Below are 18,563 nucleotides of genomic sequence, written 5' to 3'. Positions count from 1 at the left end.
TTTCCATCAGTTTTTTTGATAAGAAGATCTTGCCTTTTAACAAGGCCAAGGATAGGGATCTTGGGTTTAAAAAGCTTGAGGCTCTAGAGGGTGAGCTGGCCATTTGTTGACAGCTTGGGAAACAGTAGCTTTTACAGGTGAGATGCATTAAAACTGATCCCAGGCCTGCTCTAAACGTTTCAAAAATGACAGGAACTTTCACAATTGGCTTCATTTAGTCACTGTTTGAATGTATGTCTTGTTGAAAACAGTTCCCTTGCAACGTCTCTCATTTACCACAAAACCCCCTTCTACATCGCAGCAGTGCCAAAGAACATGCTGAGATATTGGAGCTATTGTGTGAAATACTCCCGCATCTCTTTTCAGGGCCGACCGCTTGGGTCAGGCGCTTCTTGCTTCACAATCAGCAGCCGTTACAAAGCCTGCTGCCGCTCCCGACGGCGTGGGCACTTAACCTGAATCCCTCCAGCTGTGTAAGTGGCTCCAGCTGTCCTAGAGTCCTGGCAGACGAAAGCTTCTTCCAGCCAGTGGAAATGAAGGCTGGATCCATGCCAGGATGCCCCAGGTCTTCGGTCACCACTCGCTTTGCTTTTATACAGACTATGGATGCAGAAATTCTCACATTTACATGGCAAATGGTTGGTTGATGTTTTAATGCCCTTCTTGGCTATTCTCATGGTTAAAAAAAACAAGTCAAAGCAGGGTGCAAATTACAGCAGGGTTTGACATCCTGTATTAATGCTTGATCTCCATTAAAGAACATCAAAACAAGATGACAAGATGTTTGTGTGTGTGTTTGGGGGGGGGGGGGTATATAATAAGCATATAAATACTATTTTTCATTTATTCATTCATTTTCTTTTCGACTTAGTCCCTTTATTAATCAAGGATCACCACAGCGGAATGAACCGCCAATTTATCCAGCATATGTTTTACGTAGCGGATGCCCTTCCAGCTGCAACCCATCACTGGGAAACATCCATGCACGCGAACACGGGGAGAACATGCAAACTCCACACAGAAATGCCAACTGACCCAGCGAGGGCTCGAACCAGCGACCTTCTTGCTTTGAGGCGATTGTGCTACCCACTGTGCCATCGTGCTGCCCCTAAATACTACTATATTTTAAAATAATAATAATAATAGTCCAAATGATAATTATTAAAAGTATAATGGAAAATATTAAGCCAGTGGTCTGAAACAGGCAGATCCAGCCCAGATATATCTGAAGTGAAGGAATCAAAAGACACTTTTCTTGTAAATTGAGTGCTTGCAACTACAGTACACACATACGCAAGCACGTAGGCTTGCACATAAGTTATACAGTGAGCAGTAAGTGCAATCATGTATGCTCATTTTTTTATCAGTAAAAAAACTGTGTGCTGAAATAGCAGAGGTTACTGTAGGTCAGAATCCAATCATTATTCATAAGAAACACTGAAAATATTTTTGATTAATTAATGTGATTAATGCGTATGAATTTGGCTCATTGAGTCCTGCATATGTATTACACAAACTAATGAAAGCTGTATATACAGTATGCAGTAGACAACAGGGGTCTGTTCTTCGTATGTGGATTACTCAGCTGGATTTAGCGATTGACAATTTGACAAGATTCAGGATCATTTCGTTCTTCAAAACTTATCCAAAAGTTGTTGTCATAGCAACAGGTCAGGTAACTCAAACCTGCTCTGGCTTATTTCATATAAACAGGATTAGATCGGGTCATTTTAAGCAAAGGTAATACTAAAAGTGTGTACTGAATGCTGATATTTTCTTACAGTAGTAGCCTATAGATTATATACACTTGTGAAAATAGTAAAATACTAAAAATAAACTAATAAATAAATAAATAAATAAATAAATAAATAAATAAATAAATAAATAAATAAATTAGGGGTGTCAAAATGAATTGTCTATTCGGTGCACCGCAATGCAGATGCAGACAATTCGCTATCGGTCCAGTAATATTCATAACAGGTTATTATGTAGCTACTGACGTCATTTATCTCATATGCACTATGTCGCTAGCTTACTATGGCGAGGGAGGCGAGTGCAAGTTTTACAACGCTCCAACTACTTAAAAACGCAGAAACTGTGCACAATTTCACTGTGTGTGTGTTTGCTGGACAGTCTTTCACTGACACTTACAGCAAAAGCCCCTATTTCACTGTGATTGAGAAAATGTAAGTAAACTCCATTTCTCTCTCTCATTGTGGCCCATTTGAGCTGCTGGCGTGACGTTTCCTCTCCTCTTGACGGTTATAGCGATACTTCGGTATACAGACATAAGCGGATTTCTACATAGCGAGTTTTCACAACCACGTCTATCATAGGTAAGCTGTGATCGATGTATCAATCGATAATCAATGTATTGACTGTCAATTTTTTATTTTATTTATTTTTTTGCCTATGCTTGACATTTTCTTTTCATCGCCTAATACCTAGTTGAGTTTGTCAGGTACTGTATGTACACTATTGCATTTTTGATCTGGCGTAAATTCTCCATTTCTATTCACTCTCTGCATCATACAGCAACTTTCACAGCATGTAAAGCCCATAGTGAGTTGACATGCTTTTGGAGGGTATTAAAAAATAGTGCAAATGCCAATTAGCTGATTAAGGCAAATCATGTTGGATTTAAATACTCTACCTTTGTAGATTCTTAATTACTTCAATGAATGCATTATACCGTTTTATTTTATATTAATTTTTGCAATGTTAAATTCGGACAGTAGTTTAGCAGTAGAAGTAAAAGGAGGGTTTGACTGGAGCAAAATGTTAGCAAATCTTTCTCAAAAATGTCAACAGCTTTTCCATTTCCAGAGAAACCCAGCAAAAAATGATAGTTTTGTTTCCAGTTCTGACAAATTGGAATTTTTTTTTTACCAGAGCTAGGTGATCATTTGTCTGGACACAGAGCCATTATGAATCTGTTATTTTTAGGAAAACTTTCTGGCATGAAGACATTACCCACCTACAGTGTCCATGTGTTTCTAAAGCATCAACATTTAGTTTATATGACTTGATATAATGCAAACCTGGTGGCTGTCGTTCCACACTGTGCACAGCCGTGTCAATGTGAAATATAATGTTGAATTTACAGACTCTGGGAGCTGCTGTCACCTGGTGAAAAATCTGACCGTGCAGAATTTGAAGAAACAGTTCTTCAGCAGTTCTTTGCCATTTGGGGAATTGCGATAATGGAGGTACTAAGTCAGGCAGGTAATAGAAGTCATAATAGTTTCATGGTGGGAAAAAAAAATGACTCAGCAAAAAAAGGTGTGGGAACAAACCTTTAGCTGGAAATTGCCAAGTAAAAGAAGAAGCGGATGACAATAGAATAATGGCTAAACAGGCCTGAATTAATGAATAATTGCATTCCTGGCACGGTATTTGTTTATGACCATTTAGTGATTGATTATTGGCTTCAGGACTCATCTAAAAGTGGCATAACTCATTTGCATTTCATCAGATCTCTGCTACATACTATAGCTAATATAACTAATATAGTTTTGGAAAAAATACCTTAAAAATGCTCGGTTTATTTGAATTAATTGGATTGATATGTATGGGTTTGAGTAAAATGTAAATATGTGTTTTATTTTGTAAATGTCTCATAACATTTCTTCCAAGATTCAAATAAAATTATTTTCTTTTATAGTTTTGTTTTCTCCAGAAAATTATAGTTGGAATAATAAAGGTCGTGCTACCCACTGCGCCACTGTGACGCCCATCTTATTATTATTATTATTATTATTATTATTATTATTATTATTATTATTATTATTATTATTATTATTATTATTATTATTATTATTATTATTATTATTATTATTATTAAATAATAAAGTAATAAAACCAATAATTACTAGAGTAATAATTTCATTTTATTTAAAATTTTAATAAATATTTAACAATTTAATTATTTTTTACATTTAATAATTTTATACATTTACATTTAATTTTCTTAAAAAAAAAAAAAACATGAAAAAAAAATTGACCCCAAACTTTTGACCGGTAGTGTATATACAGCAAGAGTTTGGGTATGTAAACTCTTATTAGACTGAAAACCATTGCAGTGGCTGCCTTCTGTATATCATGATAAAATTTATAGCAGTTACTATTTTTCACTCAGAAAAAAATTAACAGAACATATTGTAATATAATGGGAAAAAAAATCTATTACACTTTTTTTATTCTTGACCAATATACATAAATCAATAAAGTTTATATTCATCGAGCAACGATTTGTTACTGTGTTGCTTCCTTACCTTCAGTTTCTTCACATTCACACAGGGATCGTTAGAGAAACTCTCTGTGTCTGCAATCTGGATGTCTGCCTTCTCCAGCTCATTGGTCAAATCATTTCGCACCTGTCAAAGAGAGAGAGAGAGAGAGAGAGAATGAGTGAGAGAGGCAGGCAGAAATGAAAGAGGACTGAATGAAAGCTGGGTTTGTGGATGGTGAACCACCCAGAAAAGTACCCAATCAAAGGCAGCGCTCCCTTCCTGTGATACATGTCTCAATTCCCTCTAATCTCCTGCCGATCCGACATTCCTCCTGCATCCCAAATCAGCCTGGAGCATCTGTGGAAAACTCTCCTCCAAGGGTCCCACTGGGCTTTGGATAAAACATGACTCCAACCAGCTCCGCTCCCCACAGACTTCATCCATCCTTGTCCATGGATGCTTTTTGAAAAATGAACCAGTCGCTTGCAAATAAAGTCTCAATACCTCGCGCCCTCCACAAAGATTTATGGCGTGAGAATCAAAGCATGTACTACATTGAGCTCGGGTATATTGTGTGACACAAAGGGCACCAAAAAAAGGGGATCTTTTCATGTGCCGAAACCTACTGCTGCTGAAATTTCAACCCATCAAAAAGACATAGAGCTCACAAATATTACCCAAACATTCGCACCGACATGAGCTGTAACTGCAGGAGTCTGGGATGTACTGCACTAGGTCATGACTTTGGTACTGGAGAATGGTATGTGGTTTACAAGCAAGTGGAAAAAAAAAATTGGTGAAGATTGTTTTTTCACAGTTCAGGTCAGTAGGCGGAAATAGTGTTGTTATGATACTGAATTTCGTTACCAATCAGTAGGCCCACATGGAATCTGCGCGCGCAGAATTTCCGCAGATTTTTAACCCATCATTAACTATGTTTATTTACTTGTGTAAATGTGTGTACATTTATATTTATTCAGTTTTTTTTAATTAATTAGAGTAATATTATTTACTAATGTAAAAATATTCATTTGATTTATTTACAATACAGTGTGTAAAGTCATATTTTCTGTCTTTTAGTAGATATATTATATGAGAGACTTGCTTTGCAATTTGCATTGTAAACATTAAATACAAGTTAAAAGGGTATTACTTTTTATTTAATATATTAAGGTTTTAGTTATGAAACTCCCAAAATAATTCAGCAGAAATCCACAGATTTTTAAAACAATTGTGCACAGAAATAGCAAAAAATGTCCGCAGATTCCATCTGGCCTACCAATCGGTACTGAAATTGTTCTTAAACACCACAGATATGCCATTGTGTTCACGTGCTCAACAGAAATGACTGTGATTGGCTGTGAAAGTCATCAGTTTACCGCTGTTTACTGAGTCCAAACTAAGATACATGGACACTGCAGCATTTTGAAGTCACAAAATTTGGTCAAATTATCAGCGGTGAAGTGCTGTGAACTAATGTAGTTTCTGTTGAGCGCGTGAACACAATGGCAAATCAGCTGTGTTTAAGAAATGAATGTTTTTAAAATTCCAGTACTGATTGGTACCGAAATCAGTATCGTGACAACACTAGGTGGAAAGCAATCTGATCAAATGTGTTTTTGTATACCACGGTGTGATCAAAACTAAACAATTTCAAATAGTTTTTTAAGCATGAGACACACTAAGCAGACGTGAAAAAATGAATAATGATTCCTCACATTTATATATCGCTTTTCTGGACATTCAAATCGCTTTACACATTTTTTGGGGGAATCTCCTCATCCACTATCAGTGTGCAGCATCCACCTGACGCAGCGGCAGCCATATTGTGCCAGACCACACACCAGCTGATTGGTGGAGAGGAGACAGAGTGATGAAGCCAATTATGATATGGGGATGGTTAGGAGGCCATGATGGACAGTGGCCAGTGGGCAAATTTGGCCAGGATGCCGGGGTTAAACCCCTACTCTTTTTTGAAGGATGTCCTGGGATTTTTAACAACCACAGAGAGTCACGTTTAATATCTCATCTGAAAAACGGTGCTCACTAAGCAGTATAGAGTCCCCATACACTATACTGGGGCGTTAGGACCCACACAAAACAAAGGTTGAGCGCCCCCTGCTTGTCTTATTAAGACCACTTAGAGCAACAACCTAGCTTTCCCATGGGGTCTCCCATCCAGAACTGACCAGGCACAGCCCTGCTTAGCTTCAGTGGGTGACCATGTACAAGTTGCAAAGAGCTAGCTGTTGGCTATAATTATCAGTGATGAAAACTTACTGTGTTGTCACCTTGTTTAGACTAAAAATCTGTGTGTGAACACACCAAATGGACAATAGTTGACTGAATGAGAGTTGTGCGTCTGTGTGAGGATGTATATTTCCCAGCCTGAAGGTAGCAGTAGTCTGTATTATTAATATTACACAAAGGAAAACTGGAACTAATGTTGCACACATATAAAACGTAAACAAAGCAGCGTTTACTTACCTTTTCACAATACATCTTGTTGACCCCATGCAAAATATGTCTGCTAATGTGATAATCCTGCCTGATCTCACAAGAAAACATAACTATGTAGGCAGCAAACCTCACCCCTAAATCCAACTGTCATTGGGGGATGAGCAAATCCTACTAAATTGTACAAAAGAGATCATACAAATTCATATGAATTAACCACTAAATTAAAATGTAATGAATTGCCACGAGATAATCCATAAAGTTTTGAAGAAATGTGACAAAATGACAGCTGCCTTCTTTGTGCTCCCCTTTTACTTGCAATCTTATGCTTAGTTTTGCCAATTCAGTTTTTGATCTAATTTGTAGCTGAACAGCTAATCAGAACATTCTCGTTCAGCTGCCTTTTGATCCAGTTTTCTAATGTATCATGCAATTGTGGTTGGATTGACAAAAACTAAATTTTACAGAAGATTCATACTGTAGTTTAAATAAATGAACGAATCTGGGTTGTTCATCAAAGAATTCTGACAAAAAGCTCAATAAAAAAAATCTAAATTCCAACACACACACACTAAATAGAAAAGCAGGTGTGAGTTGGAGGTGGTTGCAGGAGCGGGTTTAGTGATTTGGGAGCCCTAAGCAATTCTAGCCATGGGCCCAAAAGTTCTAAAATGGGCCTTTTGTACTTTCATTTACTTTTATTTATTTTGCTCTTTTATTTCCTCATTCTTCATTTCTACATTTTATCTTAATGCAAAATAATATTACCAAGTAAAGCAACTTGTAACATCTTGTAAAACATTTGAAATGATTTGTTTTCTTAAAATTAATTCACAACTAAAAATAATAAATAAACTGTTTCATTTTTAAAACTAAATCTTTGGACTGGTCTACGATTGAGAGTGGGGCACCCATTTGCGCATTTGTAATAATTAGATTCAAATACATTTTTTAGACCTTCACCATACAAAATACAATAGAAAACAATGTTATATATAATTTATAGGTATAATTCTAGGTATTTATTTGGGGGTCCTTCAGAGTTTCTGGGGCCCTAAGCGACTGCTTACCTCGCTTATTGGTTAAATCCACCCCTGGGTGGTTGGAGCTAAAATCTGCAGAGCTGTGGCCCTCCAGGAATTGAGTTTGAGACTACTGCTTTAGATGAATGGTCCATTAGTTAATGTATTTCCTAACATTAACTAAGCATGAATAATCTTGTAAAGCTTTTATTAATCATAGTTCAACATTACTCATTACACATTAGTTAATGCACTGAGTTAACATGAACTAACATTATTTAACGTAACATTAACTGACATTAACAATCATAAATAAATACAGTCTTAAATGTATTAGTAATAGTTTGTTCATGTTAAACTAACATTAACTAATGGGCCAATATTTTAAAGTGTTACCGATAACTGTTATTTTAAACTATTATTTTCCAATCTTATCATTTTTGCTGTATTACTGATTAAATAAATGCAGTCCTGGTGAACATACAAGACTTTCAGAAACACAACATGCATGATACAGTGTTTTTAGTCAGTTTTTGTTGATCTGTGTGAACTATTGTGATCATTTTGACTGTACTGATCTCCATTTTTAAACATGTGAACAGTAGTGTATGCAATTTTGTATATCACAAGGGAAAAAAGTATAATAAAAAATAACACAGTGGTTTGAGGTAGTAAATAATAAGCCAGTGTGTAAATAGTTTGTGTATGGCAAGAGCTTGAACTGGTTATATTCTCAAAGAAATGTTTTGAATTGTTAAAGGATTATAAACTTGTTTAAATATTTGGTCTGTTAATCTGTCTCAGTTGCCCACTTGTGGAGATGGATGTTAAACAGTGTCGGACTGTTACAGAAACATGAACTCATTCTGCCAGACGTAACCTGAAAAGCCTGGCTGATCCACATTGTTTTGATTACTGATGCGGTGAGCATATTTGTAGCTTAATGCCAGCAAACCCCTTTTCACATGAGCAACTATGTGTGTGTGTGGATCTCATGAGTGTGTATACAATACACAAGTGTTTGAATAGACCTCCTGATGGGAAGATTTAAAGGCGAGACACTACAGGCAAAAACTGATTTCTCAAGCACCTGTCAGTTTTGGTATTTTGGGCTTTTTGGCTTTTCAGAAAGTGTCTGTTCAGTCAGAAGATTGAAAATACACCTTTAAGTGTTTCCTTTATCACATGCTATGTCAATTTGTGTTAGTAGATTTCAAACACATATTTGTAAAGGACATTTTCATAAAATGAGCTTTAATCTCCACTTCAGTAGGGCTTACTATACATACAACAAACTTTACAATTTTATTCAAATCTGTATCCCTTTTTAACAGAGGAATATGTTCATACATAATTTGCCTTATTATGTTCAATATTGTGCTTTTTTCATTCTGCCTGTTCGCAAAATTTTTTGAATTATGGAGTGATAAAAATCCATTTCCAAAAAATTCTAAAGAAAAATGAACCAAGAATTTTGATCTTGACCTAATCTAATGTTTAGATTGCTATGCTGAACATGTATGGAAATTAGTGCATATGTAACAAAAAATTCCTTATTTGTATAGCATTTAAAATATTACAAAAAATACAATTAAGTATTAAAATAATCAAGAAAGGATGGTGATACATATTAATTATTTATTATTAATTTTTTTTACTTCTCTTATTATTGCAACAGTAAGAGAATATAGTTCCTAGACACATTTAGAAATAAAGGTACAAAATCTGTCACTGGGGTGGTACTTTTTTTTTTTTTAAAGGTACACTTTTGCACAATACAGGTGGACATAAGTATCTTTCGGTAAACCTTTGTACCTTTCAGGTTCACTACCTTTAAGGTACCATGTGGTACACATTTTTACTTTTTGGGTAATGATATGTACCTTTAAGGACCTGAAAAATATTTACCTTCTGAAAAGGTACTGCCCCAGTGACAGGTTTTTTACTTTTATTTCTGAGAGTGCATATCAGCCTAGAATATAATAACTTTTCATTTTAAGTGGTTCTTAGTACAAAATTTAACTACAGAAGAGTCAAGCTTTAAACAGAAAAATTTAAACGTATTGGTCATTTGGAGAGAGATGCTAATGGTCTAATCCGATTCTATGTTAAGCTAAGCTAAAAGTGTTTCCGTCAAACCTGGAGATTAGCTGAGTGTATTTAAAAATGGTAAAACTCAACTGTTTAACTCAGGGAAAATTAGCCTTTTTAAAGTTTTCCTTTAAGCAGAAGGAAAGAGAGATGGAAAGACAAAAAAGGACAGGTCGACACTGTGCAGTAAAGGAATACCAAAGGATTATGGGATTTGAGAGCTGTCCTAGCTGAGGAGAAATGAGCATGATGTGATGTGAAATGCATAATGCATTTATGCACTGACCTGTCAAATGAACCCAGAGAGAAACGGTAAACAGGAAGCCGAACGAAGTAGGTTGAGAGACACAAGAGCACAATATCTGGGTGTCAAGAAGCTCTGCAGGCTAATTCACCATAAACCCAACATTATTCTCCATCTCATCTGGATATAAAAAAAACTACCCAGGCAGACCGGATAAATGCAGACAGTTTAATGTGCTAATTGGAGACTACTGTTGTATTTCATTTCATTTAAACAACTTTAATAAAAAAATTAAAAATAAAAAATAAAAACAAAGAGACTGTATGTGGAGTCCAAATACAGTTTGGAAACTGTATTGAAAATCTGTAGGCAAAATGGTACTTTCTTCGATGTTGTTACTGTAAAATAAAACTTCATTTTTTTTGTTAATTTAAATAAATATAAAAACAAAAACAAGTACAATATTAACAACCTTAAATTACTTAAAAAAAAAAATAAAAATAAAAAAAAAAAAAAAAAAAAAAAATATATATATATATATATATATATATATATATATATATATATATATATATACACAAACACACACACATATATATATATATATATATATATATATATATATATATATATATATATATATATATATATATATATATATATATATATATATATATATTCAGTTTAAGCTTACTAAATAGCATTTATTTCATTTAATAGAAACCTTTCAAATATAATTTTATTTTAAAATGTCATTTATATTTAGCTTAATTATTTGGTTTGTGTAATCTTGTATATATATATTTGTGTAATTTTGTAATTGTGTAATTGTATATTTGTGTAATCTTGTATATATATATATATATATATATATATATATATATATATATATATATATATATATATATATATACATATATATATATATATATATATATATATATATATATATATGTGTGTGTATATATATATATATATATATATATATATATATATATATATATATATATATATATATATATATATATATATATATATATATATATATACATATATATATACATATATATACATATATATACATATATATATATACATATTTATACATATATATATACATATATATATATATATATATATACATATATATATATATATATATATATATATATATATATATATATATATATATATATATATATATATATATATATATATATATATATATATATATATATATATATATATATATATATATATATATATATATATATATATATATATATATATACATATTTGAAAGGTTTCTATTAAATGAAATAAATGCTATTTAGTAAGCTTAAACTAAATGAATAAATAAAAATACAATGAAAATACAATTGGAGCTGTCACAATAACCAGCAATCCAGGTTTGTATATTGCTCGGAATCATTCACTCAGGACTACAAATCTGTCACCATATGGACTACAAATCCTGTCATGCACCACACATTCACACTTGTTCCAGTTTTCCGCTGATTGCTAACACACACAGCTGAAGCTGTTCATACTGATTACATAGATTTAAAAAGCAGCACAGACACACACACTAGTTTCTGCTGCGTTAGACTTTTGCCTTGTTTTATTGTTTATTCCTGTCTGCTGCCTGCCTTTTGACCATCTGCCTTTTTACTGACTACGACTCTGGAATTTCTGTACACATCTGTTTGCCCGTGTTGATCATTGCTTGCCTGACCATTCTTGTTAATAAACTTGCATTTGGATCTGCACCTCCGCTGTCACATTACAAAAGACTCAGCCCAGATGTGTGTGTGAGTGCTCTCTTTATAGTCCATGAAATTAGTTCTAAACAGCTTCAGCTGTGTGTGTTAGCAATCAGCGGAAAACCCGGAACAGGTGTGAGTGTGTGGTGCATGACAGGATTTGCAGTCCATATGTTGACAGATTTGTAGTTCTGAGTGAAAGTGAATGATTCCCAGTGAACTACAAGCATGGATCACTGGTGATTATGGTAGGAGATTAATAGAAATATTTAAATGAATTTTAAAATGTGAAATGTTCAGTTGGCAAATATATAAAATAAATAACGTTAAACACACAAAAAAAAAAACTAAATAAAAATGAAGTTGGACATAAATTCATTAAAAACTTCGATAAAAATTGGAAATGCTGCCTTTGCAACTAACTACAATAAGATAAAAGTTTAATTTTAAGTTGAGAAACTCATTAATTCATTTATTAATCTGGGGTCGCCACAGCGGAATGAACCGCCAACTTATCCAGCAAATGTTTTACGGATGCCCTTCCAGCCGCAACCCATCTCTGGGAAACATCCATACACACTCATTCACACTCATACACTATGGACAATTTAGCCTACCCAATTCACCTGTACCGTATGTCTTTAGACTGTGGGGGAAACCGGAGCACCCGGAGGAAACCCACGTGAATGCAGGGAGAACATGCAAACTCCACACAGAAACGCCTATTGACCCAGCTGAGGCTTGAACCAGCAACCTTCTTGCTGTGCAGCGACAGCACTACCTACTGCGCCACTGCATCACCAAGTTGAGAAACTTTAAGCTGAAATTCTAGCATCACACTAACTAAAACTGAAATTAAAATACAGCTAAATATAAAGAAAATATTGAAAGAAAATGCAAGTTAAATGAAAGTAAATGAATAGTAGAAATGTTGCTTTTGCAACTAACTAAAAAAAACCACGAAATATTAAAGTTACAAAAGTATTCAAACAAAAACTAAAACATTTAGTTAAATAAGCATCCTACCAAAAAAATTAATTAAAATAAAAGCAATACATGTTGTACAAACTAAAGAAATAAAAATAAATAAAGCTAATTAGAAATAGTTTAAAACTCTATTACGAATGACAAAAGAAGATAAAATTACACAGAACATGACATTAAAATTAAATTAAGAATTATAAAAAACTTTTAAAACAAAATTTTATTCCAAATAAATAATATAATGCTATAAACTATACTAAATAAGCAATGTTACTTCATGTCAAGTGCAAATGGTAAACATCAGCATTTAGCCTCACTCTCATCTTTCCAAAAGGTCTCCTTTTCTTCAGTGTATCACTGCAGCAGCGGTTGATTCTGTTGTGAGCTGTCAGGCCTGTAGATGATGAATTAACTGCACTAGTGCGGGTCACAGCTTGTTGTGTCACTGCTGTATTTTTCTCTCTTTTCCTAAAGCCACAACAGTCCATCATCAGACACATTATCTGCACTGCTCAGGTCCCCTGTGATTGGCTGGCTTTAGAGATACTGTGCCCTCCACTAATATTGGCACCCTTGATAAATTTGAGCAAAGAAGACTGTGAAAATATCTTTATTGTTTCTGTTCTGATCTGTTGCTTGAAACATTATATACAGTTGAAGTCAGAATTATTAGCCCCATGTTTATTTTTTCCCCCTAATTTCTGTTTAACGGAGAGAAGATTTCTTCAACACATTTCTAAACATAATAGTTGTAATAACTGATTTATTTTATCTTTAAGTAAATAATATTTGACTAGACATTTTTCAAGACACTTCTATACAGCTTAAAGTGACATTTAAAGGCTTAACTAGGTTAATTAGATTAACTAGGCAGGTTAGGGTAATTAGGCAAGTTATTGTATAATAAATGGTTTGTTCTGTAAATTATCGAAAAAATATAGCTTAAAGGGGCTAATGATATTGCCCTTAAATGGTTTTAAAAAAATTAAAACAGCTTTTATTCTATCCAAAATAAAGCAAATAAGACTTTCTACAGAAGAAAAAAATATTATCAGACATACTGTGAAAATGTCCTTGATCTGTTAAACATCATCTAGAAAAAAAAAATTCAAAAAGAAAAAAAAAATAAGGGAGGGGGGGGGGGGGGTAATAATTCTTACTTCAACTGTATATACAGATATATGATATTAGAAAAAATCGGACATTGCAATACTTTGTATTTCTGCGATACATATTGCGATATAAATACAATTTCACCAGATGAATTGAATAGCCCTATTTGGAAAGAATGTATTAATTTTCAATGGATTGGCATGATTTTGTAGGGGAACAAATCATGCATGAAATGTAATATGCAAATATTAGAGTAAAATAAACAGTGCTTTATTGTTTTCAAGGTATAGTCAAATCATATTCAGGTACAGAAATTGAAAAAAAAAGCTTAACACATACACTGTACCAGCCAAGAGTTTGAGATTGCTAAAATTTGCTCACCAAGAGTGCACATATTTAATCAAAAATACAGTAAAAACTATTAAATTGTAAAATATTTTGTTAAAAGCTTTTGACTATTGATTATTACAAGACAGTTTTACTTTTGAGGATATTCCCAAGTGAGAGATTCAATAGAGACAAATTTTCCTCAAATATAGCTAGTTAAAATATAATATAATAAACATTTATCTTCTTTGTAAAACTCTGGACTATCAAACAAGTTAAGACATGAAAAGAGACCCCTGATGCCTTGAAGGGACGTCCTGTGCACACTAATCTTTGTCCACGTGTTATTTTTGCATTGAAATATTCCCACTTGCCTCATGCACCTGTGTTCAGAGGGACAGATGTGGGAGAAACACACATTCAGCCTTATCTAACTCTGTACAAGTCTGTACTGGATTGAAGCGCAATAGCATCGGGATTCTCTCGTCCTTCAGGAGCCAGGAACTCATCCAGGAGGTGCAGGCGAAGAGTGAGAAAAAGCATTTAATGCATCACTTCGGTTGAGGGGGACATATAGTGCCCTTCATTAGTATTAGTACCCTTGGTAAATAAAAGCAAAGAAGGCTGAGAAAAAAAATTATTTATCAGGAGTCACCACAGCAGAATGAACCGGCAACTATTCCAACCTATGTTTTACATAGTGGATGCCCTTCCAGCCGCAACCAAGTACTGGGAAATTTGCATTCACACACACACACACACACACACACACACACACACACACACACACACACACACACACACACACACACACACACACACACACACACGCACACACACACACACACACACACACACACACACACTATGGCCAATTTAGTTACAAATTCACTTATACTGCGTGTCTTTGGACTGTGGGGGAAACCCGGACCACTTCCGATACCCGGAACATGCAAACTCCACACAGAAATGCAAACTGGCCCAGCTGGGACTCGAACCAGCAACCTTCTTGCTGTGAGGCGATAGTGCTAACCACTGAGCCACCATGCCACCTTAATATGATTCATTCATTCATTTTCTTTTCGGCTTAGTCCCTAAAATGCTAGTAGGAGCCATTTTGTTTTTCTCAATTTCTCAATGTTTTGTTTTTCTCAATTTTGTGCCCAAAATTCTTTTTTTATGTTTATCGTATTGTAGAGACCAGTCTTATTTCTGGTATAGGTCATTAAAACTTTGCTAAACATTAAAACTGTTGGGGGACCACCGTACTTTATATATCAAACCAGGCTCATTATAAAAACGTATCGCTATATACATTTCTGGAGAGCGTCAAATACATCCCAGGAGGTAAGTTTTTTGCAGTTTTTGTTTTCACGAATCCACCCATGGCCGCTGTGTACACTTTTGAGACCTCAAATTTATCTTGCAAGTGCCATTCGCACCTGCTGTTCTCGCATAAATCGACCAGAGGCCATTGTCGAATGACTGACTGACTGACTGACTGACTGACTGACTGACTGACTGACTAAATGACTGACTGAATGACTGAATGACTGATCGATCGACTGACCCACCCTTCTCCCACTAAACCCAACCAATAATGTTTTCATAAGCACCGTTTGTCCCGCCCACCCACTTTTCCTTGTCATGGTCAATTACTCTCGTATGTACATGGCAAGCTAACTGGACAAACTGGTAACAGCGGAAAAGCCGTCCACATGGAGTTAAGCTCTCAGCTGGTAAGCATAAAAAGGAACAGTGTCACACACTCTCAGAAATAAAGGTATACGAGCTGTCACTGGGGTGCTACCTTTTAAAAGGTACACATTTGTACTTAAAGGGTCCATATTCGTATCTCAAAAGTAAATACTGTATTAGTACCTAAAGATTTTAAGAGGAACACTTTTGTACTTTTTAGGTACTAATATGTACCCTTAATTAATATGGACCTTTATGGTACAAATTTGTACCTTTTGAAAAGGTACCACCCCAGTGACAGATCTTGTACTTTTTTTTCTGAGAGTGTACCGCCCCATTTTAAATAAATGCTAAATGCTGCCATATGTACTTCTGGCAACATAATTTGCAATCTCCAGAAATGTATATAGGACTATTCAGAATGAGCCTATGTTGATATATGAATTTATGAACAAAATATTTAAGTATTTTAAGTTATAAGTAAGGAAATTAAGTAAATATTGAGCATCTATATTTTTAGTACACCCAGGTTACTAAGTAATTGACCTCCTGACCTTCCGTTTCACAGGGCTATAAATATGAGGAAACACAAATGCCAAACACTCATTAATCACAATGGGTCAAAAAAAAAAAAAAAAAACAGCTGTGATTTGCATCACAATTTTGTTAAAAACACGGTGTGTTGTCTGTTGTCTGTTTTTTCTCAAATAACTGACATGAGGATGTTTGAGTGGTCAATAAAAATCTCAGAGAATCACAGCTGGAGAATTGCAGAAGGAAGCCTTGGGGTTTGGTCTTGGGGTCAGAAAGACTACAAAACTGCAATCCGACATCAACCACATCACCACAAACTGTCTGAACATGTTTCAAGGAAAAAGTCTTGACCAAGCCTCTCATCCAAAAACAAAAACAAAAAACAAAAACAACAACCCCCCCCCCCAAAAAAAAAGCACCTTCAGTTTTTTTAAAGGATTTTGGATCCAAAGGTTAAACAATAAAGATATTTTCACACCCTTCTTTGTTCATATTTACCAAGGGTGCCAATATTAGTGAAGGGCACTGTTTATCTATTTATAGCACAGGTTTTAATGAGCCTTTGAACCAAAACAGAAGTGAACAGGCACAAAGCACAACACAATGGTGAGCTGATGCGCACAGATAGCACTGGCCATGAGGTCTGATCCGTGAAAGAAGGATTGGATGACTTGTGCTTGGATCATCTCCTTAGGGAATGCAATTAGCCCGGCTGAGCCAGCCGATTGTGCTTTTGTTGCCTGAATGTTTAATCAGTGATCAAACAAGCAGAAACTTCATTACACACACACACACACACACACACACACACACACACACACACACACACACACGCATACACGCATACACGTACACCTGAATAGAGCCCCATTACTGAAGCTGCTGGAGTGTGTCCAATAGGTCACTAATGGAGCACCTTGGTGTAAAAGAGGACAGTGCATGTACAGTAGAGAAGCCATATGGTGACCTGCTTTAAACACTCGTTTTCTCGCTTCATTTTCACACTTTAGAGAGAAAAAGAGAGAGCGAGATGAAGATCCTTTGGTCTGTGACGTCAGCAAGTTACACAATCCAAAATATCTGTGTAAACATTTACTTTTCATAACATCCTGGAAAAAAGAATGAAGGAAAAGGCAAAAATTGTTGCTCTGTTGGTTGCATACGTAAATAAACAGCATATGCTCACATTCCTTTTTCATATTTAAAGGGATAGTTCACCTAAAGATGATCATTAACTCACTCATCACATGTCCAAATCTTACTTTTCTTTTTTCTGTTGAACACAAAAGAAGATACTTTGAAAAGATCCCAATCCCAATTCATCTTATGTCCTAAAACGTCCTACATCCTACTTTTGAGTGTGTAACAGAAGAGTATGCAAGCTATGGGACATTCTACTTGCTCATTAACGGACCGTTATGTTGCTTAGTTACGTGCCCTGTCAATCATCTTGTCAGATCATCTACATTTCTTGCATATTTAATTTCTTGCCATATTGGAGATGCAGAAGCAGGTTAATCTGCCATTTGTGGGTCTTTCATGCAGAGAAATCTCCTCAGATGTTTGCATAATTAAGCATTCAGATAACCAAACACGTCTTTATAAACGTTTACATTGCTGCTAAAATTGAAATATACTGTAACGCAGAAAAAATGTGGATAGTAATTAAGAATTATACAAAAATCTTTGCAAAAGCTTCTCCACTTCTTCACATGACCACCATGTTTGTAGTTTGTTAACACCTTTTACCTTTGTTTGTAGTTCTAATCGAATCCACGTCCACATGTGCACTCTTTAAATGTCTTTTGACATTTTACCATTCAGGTAACTTTGAAATGCTTGTTTCAACATACTATAAATTGGGATACTCTACACTACCAGACAAAAGTCTTGTCCCTTATCCAAGTTTTAGGATAACAGATAATAACTTGACTTCTAGTTGATCATTTGGTATCAGAAGTGGCTTATATGAAAGGCAAAGGCCTCTAGATAACGCTTATTTTACCAAAATAAAATATGATCATTCCTTGATTTTAAATCATTTAATTAGGATAGTAAGGTCTGACTTTGCTTAGACAAAAGTCTTGTCACAGAAATA

At 34.7% G+C, this 18,563-nt stretch overlaps 1 protein-coding gene across 1 annotated transcript in view; it reads right to left on the bottom strand.

Moving 5' to 3' along the window:
- Positions 1–18,563, bottom strand: part of gabbr2 (gamma-aminobutyric acid (GABA) B receptor, 2) — a 394,577-nt gene that overhangs the window by 126,602 nt on the left and 249,412 nt on the right. Inside the window, exon 4 of the mRNA XM_056480015.1 lies at positions 4,275–4,376. Coding sequence (XP_056335990.1) covers positions 4,275–4,376 — 102 coding nt within the window. The remainder of the gene's footprint in view (positions 1–4,274; positions 4,377–18,563) is intronic.

This window comes from Danio aesculapii, chromosome 19, assembly GCF_903798145.1.
Source record: "Danio aesculapii chromosome 19, fDanAes4.1, whole genome shotgun sequence".
Classification (NCBI taxonomy): Eukaryota; Metazoa; Chordata; class Actinopteri; order Cypriniformes; family Danionidae; genus Danio; species Danio aesculapii.
Note: the sequence above shows the minus strand (reverse complement) of the source record. Positions and strands in the feature narration are given on the sequence as shown.